The 7,951-nt window shown below is 31.0% G+C and overlaps 2 protein-coding genes across 6 annotated transcripts; one reads left to right on the top strand and one right to left on the bottom strand.

The window, feature by feature from the left end:
* Positions 1-550: 550 nt before the first annotated feature.
* On the bottom strand, positions 551-1,748 carry LOC108623411 (uncharacterized). Its single transcript, XM_018021881.2, has 2 exons — positions 1,084-1,748; positions 551-957 (listed from the first exon to the last, which is right to left on the bottom strand). Exons 1-2 carry the CDS (start codon positions 1,621-1,623, stop codon positions 841-843), a joined length of 657 nt encoding a protein of 218 aa, XP_017877370.1. The 5' UTR covers positions 1,624-1,748; the 3' UTR covers positions 551-840.
* Positions 1,749-1,783: 35 nt separating this feature from the next.
* LOC108623410 (condensin-2 complex subunit G2) lies at positions 1,784-7,945 on the top strand. 5 transcript variants are annotated; one of them, XM_018021880.2, is made up of 17 exons: positions 1,784-1,876; positions 2,854-3,015; positions 3,178-3,321; positions 3,398-3,538; positions 3,609-3,725; positions 3,791-3,958; positions 4,027-4,332; positions 4,405-4,578; positions 4,650-4,976; positions 5,048-5,339; positions 5,397-5,569; positions 5,625-5,861; positions 5,922-6,253; positions 6,325-6,682; positions 6,754-7,035; positions 7,107-7,246; positions 7,321-7,945. In XM_018021880.2, exons 2-17 carry the CDS (start codon positions 2,923-2,925, stop codon positions 7,370-7,372), a joined length of 3,336 nt encoding a protein of 1,111 aa, XP_017877369.1. In that variant the 5' UTR covers positions 1,784-1,876; positions 2,854-2,922; the 3' UTR covers positions 7,373-7,945. The 5 variants fall into 5 exon arrangements, with proteins under 5 accessions (XP_017877369.1, XP_026668011.1, XP_026668013.1 ...); XM_026812210.1 differs by lacking the exon at positions 1,784-1,876 and adding an exon at positions 1,896-2,006; XM_026812212.1 differs by lacking the exon at positions 1,784-1,876 and adding an exon at positions 2,026-2,184.
* The last annotated feature ends 6 nt before the right edge of the window (positions 7,946-7,951 follow it).

Here is a 7,951-nt window from a genome sequence, read left to right as displayed (position 1 = left end):
TTATTCGAACAATATATATTTATGTGTATGACTATTATTGTAAACATATAAATGAAATATATTTATGGCATTTATAAAATAAGGTATAAGGAAATAGAGATCTCAGTAAGACCAAATATTTCAATTAGTATTTATTAAAGAAAAATTATTGTAAAAGAAATATATTATCGATTTTTATATACAATTATCCAAAAGCAATCTAATACTCTTATACATATATCAACTCGGTTGTTTCTTAAGATATAGGAAATCGTTAGAATATCGTACACAAATGCTCCAATAAATCATTTTTAAATCATTACATAAGAGCTATACATTTACTACTTCGACAATATGCACATGCATACAGATTACAGATTAATGTTTTTTTCATTTGAATACCGTTAATGCCTTTTGGATGATAGTATATATATCACATATCGCTAGATAATAAGATCTTTACTTGTTACTTATTATAATTACTCCATTCACTTGTATCTGACAATAATGATGCTGTACACAATTCGATAAGAAAGGGTTCGAAATTTTATTACCTTTCAATATAAATATATTAGTAATAAAATCTGTTATAAGCGTATATTTCTTTTATATTCATTGAATAGCTGAATGATAGTTATGTACAATCTAAAGACTCATTTTTAAATGGTTTGTTGAAGGGAATCATCTTATTTACGTAGAACACTCTTATTTTAATGTTTCAATAAACGTGTGAGATGTTGAAAATAAATATGACATTGTCAAACATGTAGTTGATTACTATTGCATTGTATTAACTTACATCAAAAGATGCAAACTAGTACATCGCTTTGATTGCCCGCACAGAAGAATGTATTAGTCTAACTAGCGTGTTTTTTCATTCGAAGAAGGAGAAAATACAAGTATAGTTGTACCTTTTTTTGATACCTCTTTTGACACAGTTCCTAATATATTTTTCTTGAGTATGTTTACTGTTTCCACCTGCAAAAGTAATAGTACCTGTTTATTCTTTGAAGCCAACGTAATAGGCGACAAACAATATCTTTAATAATCGAAATACTGAATATGAAGGTATAAATATTGTTTAGAACTGATTGCTTTACTTACATTGCCTTCGGTAGGGTGATTAACAAGCACTTTGACTACATGATTTTTCTTCAACAGTTTATTCATATGAGCCATTTTTACTCCTAAATCATGTTCTTCGATTTTTGATTTTAAATTAAACATTTTAGTATGCTTGAATTTCTGTTCCTCGACATTTAGGTTCACAATCTCCTTTTCTTGCGTTAATATCTCATGATAATCGAAAAGCTTATAAATACTTCTACCACTCTTGGGGTCTTCGCCAGTATGTACTAAATGAAGATTCTGCCGCTTAGCAATTTTTATCGCTTCTTCTAAGAAAACGATTCTCATAGATTCATCCTGATTCAAAAGTGTAATCTTGGGAACTTCCACAGTCTTTCGTTTCTTTGGTTTCTCACAGTTCGTTGCAAAGTCATCTGTAGAGCTCGTACCAGTATACATGGTACGACATTGCACAAAATTATTTTTTATAGACTGACTAACATTATTCTTGTTCTTGATTGTAGTCAAATTACTGACATTAAGTACAAGTCTAATAGCTTTTAACATTCGTAACATTGTGAGTTCCAATGAATAACATGTAAGTATTAAGTTTGAAACTAAATAAATAGGCGAACAGTACAGGTTAGATTATTTATATTTTATCGCTCACGCACACTAGAGTTTTACCCATTGATTGCGAATGCTATACGTTAAGCTCTGTCCCACTGTCCTAAGTGCAGTAAGTATGAAAGTGTGAACGTAAACTGTCGGAAAAAGTGACTGCGCATGGTAGCGCATGGTCCGAGTAAAATGCAAAACCGGTGGTTAGGTGAGCTATGTCATTTTTGAGTTTTCTTCTGTTTATCATTATACATATAATAGTTCTCTCATAAAGTACTAAATGAAAGTAAAAAATCTTGTGAATCTTGGAATAAATTAACCTTAGAACGTGTTCTTCAGTATGTTTCTTTTTATATTCACAATGTTCATAATGTTATATTAGGTAAAATGAAATTAATAACAATAAAATGGAAAGCAAGCGAGACCCCCGCTTGCTTTTCACTACGGCAACTTTCATAATGCAGTAAATAAAAGCGAGAAATAGTGCTCATCTAATGGACTAAATTATCTTGAAAGGTGTAACTGTTTATGACAATTAATTTTATATTCATAGCATATGTAAATGTTACTGTTTATTGCGTAAAATGAAATTGTCAGAGAATCATCTTCAGTTCTTGCCATTCTTGTAAGTTCACGCTTTCATATGTGCACGTTTATCTGAATGGACTCCTAAATGCATGTGCAGAAATTTGGTTTGTTAGATTTTTTTTTCACTTTGTCTCTTTTCCTAATTATGAAAAATATCGAGCTCTGTAATAATTATCTTGAAGAGTGTAATTTGTTACTGCATTTATTTTTATGTCTATGTGTAATACAAATGTGATTTACTGAAATCGTCATTATTTCTGGCCATTCTTGTCAGCCCGCGCTTTCATAATTATTATATCACAACAGAATCCTTAATTTAAATTCATACTCAAATTTTCTAACAAAGACGATAGTTACTTAAGAAATAATTTATGTTGGTTACTGATCACATTATATTATTGTTTATTTGTCTATTAATCTTTAAAGACTGTCTATATAATCGTTTTGGTGTAGAATTTACAGCACTAATTTGATTTATTCTGTCTTCAGAACTTTAGTATGTCGATGTTGCTGTACTTTACGATCTTTTTTATAACCGAAGCTAACTTGAAATGTTTCAATATATATATGTATATAAATATCGTCTTTTATTTATAGTTTGTCATACAAGAAAGAAGAATTCACGTTTAATTGTGAATACTGAATTCGTGAAAGTATCCTCGGAAAATGTTACGAACGAGAGCATCAGTAAGGGACAGGCTTTTTTATCGGTTGTTAAGGACTCAAGGTCCGAACGCCGACAGCCTATGCAAGAAACTGGTACCTACAAAAACATTATTTTTTTACAGTATTATAACAACAAATTAATATTTAAACATGTTTTTCATACTTATCAAATCAGGTTTTGTGATAATCTTGGAGTATCATGTTCTTTCAATACACAAGTTTCCAGTGTTTCTGCAAATAATATTGTTGTTTTAGGGTGACAATGTGAAAAACGTTGTTCTTTTAACGGAAGATGAACTTCGTGAGCTATGGAAACACGTGAATGATATATTGGTAGACATTCGCAAATTTTACACAAACACATCATGTGAAGAAAGTAGACGAAAAAATAGTGAGAGAGTAAGATGATTCATATAATTTTTATGTACGCAAATATGAATGTCTCCATTTATTATATAAAGCATAAAAATCTCAGGCGAGTAATCTTATGTTGGTGCGAACGATAACTTCCTTGGCCCTCGAAACAATTGTGCAAAGGTCATTTGTATCTAATATTCTGTTACAAAGCATGTTGCTGTTGCACTCTACTATATTACCCAACATATGTCATGACCAGGTATCTAATTACTACATATCTGTTTCTCTAACATTTAATTGTTCGATTCATTTGAAATTAATATTTTCAGACCGAAAACGAAATATCATATTTATTAGAAAACTGGTGGCAGTTAGACTTGATATGGAAAGAAAAAATGATATTAAATGCAATAATGTACCTCATTCGGAAAAGCAGATTCTCATTGGTAATTATATATGTAATGAATACATAAATCTATTTAAGTGTTACTCATTGATTATGCATTTTTAGCAACATGTAAAACGTCTATATTCCATAAGATCTGCTATAGCACTGTTAAGATGTACAGAGAACATAGAAGAGTTACTTACACTTGTTCGAGAAAAAACTGTGATGTCACTTCATGAAGGCCAGTTGCTGTTGCTGCACTTGTTCACACTTGGAGATGGATACATATTGGTATAAATTATAGTAACTTAAACAGCTTTTTATTAAAAGACAGCCTTGAACGTACATCATTGTTCCAGAGAATTCATGATAATATAAAAGTAATGTTGCAACACTCTAACACAAAATTAGCCATTGATGCATATGCAGCTTTATATGCAAAAGCATGGCTAAGTGGAACAGAGAAGGTACAGCAGTTTATACAAGAAAATTGTATACGGGACATTGTTTATCACTGCTTTAGAGCACATAGAGATACTAAAGGAAAAGGAATTCTTGGTGAAAACCTGTTTTCATTTCTTACTGCTCTGCACGATAACGAAAGTTCCGCATCGAGACTCATGGTTCACAACGAATGTGCATCTTTACTTTGGCAACATTTGAAGGTAATTCAAGGAAATGCAAAGACACATGTGCAGGAATGCAACTTTTCTTACTATTGACTAAAATTATTACAGGCACCTGGCTCTTTCATTAGATGTAATGCTGCAGAGATTCTTTTTATAACAGCTCCGGTGCAGTATGAATGTGAATCAACAGTTAAAAAGCGAAGTTATCTGTCCAAGCATCATAACGCAATAACTCAGTTATTAAAGGATTCGAATTCTGAAGTCTGCAATATTACTATCAATGTAAATCAATTCTTCTGTATAACATATTACAACAATTTTCAATGTTTCACGATAGATTTCCATATGTTCAGGGTATGTTTGAAATGTTAAAACAATACTGGAGTTGTATTCCAAACACTATGATTCAAAATTGGTTAGGCATTCTCTTGTCTTATACAAAAAGTGCCAGTAATCCCGAAATTAGAGCTAACGTGTTCATCGGTTTAAGAAAGATTATGATCAGAGATGATCCTCATATGCTGCTTGAAGATTTTTTGCCGAATTTCATGCTCAGCATTTACGACGAAGAGAAAGTGGTATTAAAAGCGTTAATTAAATTTTTGTGGCATGCACAAGACGAACTTGAAATACCGTTTTGGAAAATAGTTCCTATGGACTATATTTTCAATCGCTTGGAGGTATATATGTGCCCAAATAACAAATATTTAAAATTATACATAATATTAAATGTAACATTTTATGTTTTTAGACTACGGAGGACTCATTTTTGTTGCGAGAATTAATAAAACTAGTTTGGCTGCGCATATCGTCGGATAATATGCAAGATGAAATAAAAGATGAGATAGTGCATGCGGGCACAAGCAATATAAATGCCATTAGACGATTCTGTTTGCATTCCAAATCTATTGTAGACTATAGAACTTCTGTAAAACTTATTGAAACTTTACTATTCTTGATAAAGAAAGAAATGAACCGTGTATATAGACTTCGCAGTACGAGAACGAAAACAGACAGCAGTGGAGACAACAGTTCTGACAGTGGTAATAATTTATATGATTTAGATAATATGCAATTTATTTTATTACTTATTTTAATAGATTCCTCAGAGGATGAAAGAGGGGACGTTGATCACGAAAAGATACAGATATACATCGACGTTATGGCTACATTAATGGAAGCAAATGCAGAGAGACAAGAATTTTATAGTAAGAATGAGAAGATTTTGAAAACAATCGTGGAAGCATTACCAGAAATCTTTATTTTTTTTAAGGTAAACATTGGTAACATATGATAAATAATTTCATTGAACAAGAAATTTTTTTCAGGAGTCGCCATTAAAGGGATCGGTAATGGTTCTATTTTCTACAATACCTTCAACTTATTTCGATAATAACTTTGACATGATGGAGATGTTAATACATGAACTGTGTGATTTCAATAATTCTGACGATGTACTTCTTGCACTGATATATGTTTTTACTAAATGGAACAAAAGCGATATAGTTTTATCTGCGTTAACAACTCTTCTTACAACATCTTTACGAATGACCGAACAAGATGAGGTAAAATATAATTTCATAAACATATTGACAATTAAATACAAAATTAAATATTTACTACAGGAAACTGATAGTGATACAGAGATTTTCCAAGTTAATGAAAACGGTTTAGAATTAAGTCTACGTATTTTAAGACACTTACTGCATGCTGAATATAAACCAGTTTTAATGCATAAATATCATAATGATCTGGTTGAATTTTGGAAGGCTTTATACATTATAAGAACCTTTATAGAAAATGAATTGGATAATAAGTGCAATATACGTAGTCCGATAGTCAAAGATACAATTAACCAAATTTTTAAAGAATATGTATCGATGATCTCGATATTACATAAGAAAGATGTATTCGATGCGACGAAACATTTGACAGAAATTTTGTCGTGGGTCAAAAGGTAGATAAATGAATTACGTTTTTTTTTCCTACCATTATTGTTGATACATGTCTGACCTCTTTTATCTTTAGGATAATCGAACCGCACATATTGTCTATAGACGTCAGAAACTTACAAGATCATCAAATTTGTATAAACATAGTAAGAAGTATCTTCCACGCATTCAACTCGCTAATGAAAGATTACAATAGTACCCCAAAATTGTGCTGTGATATCGTACTTTTGTATTGCCATTTTTTGACTTTAGCAAGTGGTGTAGTCTTTCTTAAGGATGCGTTTGACGGAATGTTTGTGTTACTAGAATTTAGTAAAATGGCCTACGAAAATGGAGAGACAAGTCTGCTAGGAATCGTTGTACCAAATTTTATAAGTGTCACATTGACCGCGTTAAACAGATACAGCAAAGATATATTACCTATGTACATAGATGTAAGTTCTGACTCATTTTCAGAATAACGATAGTAGATAAACTTTTTTACTATTGAAATTATTAATTACAGAGCTTGAAAGTATTGCATGAACTGACGAATAAGTATTTCTCAGTGACGAGCAACCATGCATTACATATTTCATACATGTCTACCTTGCTCAACACTGCAGTCAGTAATATAACTACAATGATGACGCCCGTGCTGGAATACTCACGCATTAAAAAAGCTAACATTTTATTCATCCAACTTCCTTACCTAGCGAAGAGAATAGTGAGAATAATCTTAAGTACAGTAAAATATCAAAAAGTGTGTATACAAGTATTGTCGAAGACAATAACGAATTACACAGAAGTAAGTACGTTTCTTCTAACGTAAAAGTGTTCTTCCATTTAGAGATGCTTCATGCGTGAAATGTGTTACAGACTGATATGTTTTCCGCTCTTTTAATAATGTATAAAATGCTTTCATCGACTGACAAAAAATTCATTAATGGACTTAAGAATCTGACGGTGGCAACCAAACAACGAATCCGAAAACAATCGTATAATGGTGCCTTAGACAGGTATTACAGATTTTCTAGTTTTCTCAAAAATATTAAGTAAGTTATAATCTAAGAGACTAATCTCGCCTTTTCAGATCTTTGAAATCTGCGTTGAACATAATTACAAATGCAATATTGAAACATTAACTTGACTACCATCTGTCGTACTTAAGTATTTACATAGATCAAGATTAAATTATATTTAATTATTTTTACACTTTTTCCCGTAAGCTCCATTTTATAAAACTTAGCAATAACACATGTATCTCCTTTGCATTTTTCTTTTATAAAGTCAAAGAGAGTACCTACAGTTTTATATATATTTTTATATCATGTTGAGTATTTTTGCATAAGTGAAAAAGTACAAAACTTGTAGTAGTATTATATTAAATACCAAAAGACATACTATTTTTAAAGTGAAAAATATATTTTTTGTTTACATATTATGGATAAAATTACTTTTTATGTTGCAACGTGTTACTAATCTACGTTTAGTTTTATAAGCGATGTTAATAAATTACAAAATTATAATTAATACAATTGGTATGTTTTACGATTTACTGAATCACTTTTACACTATTTAACCAGAAAACGTTAGATTTCTCATCTGTCTAACAGCAGCTACAACTCGAGCACTGCATCCTGAGCTCCCGCTCTGATAATCTTCTGGTGATAGTCTTAATAATAAAGACATATGTTGAAGGTTTTCTGATAACGATAATCCAA

This window comes from Ceratina calcarata, unplaced genomic scaffold (assembly GCF_001652005.2).
Source record: "Ceratina calcarata isolate Rehan_Ccalc_2016 unplaced genomic scaffold, ASM165200v1 scaffold267, whole genome shotgun sequence".
Taxonomy (NCBI): Eukaryota; Metazoa; Arthropoda; class Insecta; order Hymenoptera; family Apidae; genus Ceratina; species Ceratina calcarata.
The sequence above is the reverse complement of the archived record's forward strand: the minus strand, read 5'-3'. Positions and strand labels throughout refer to the sequence as shown.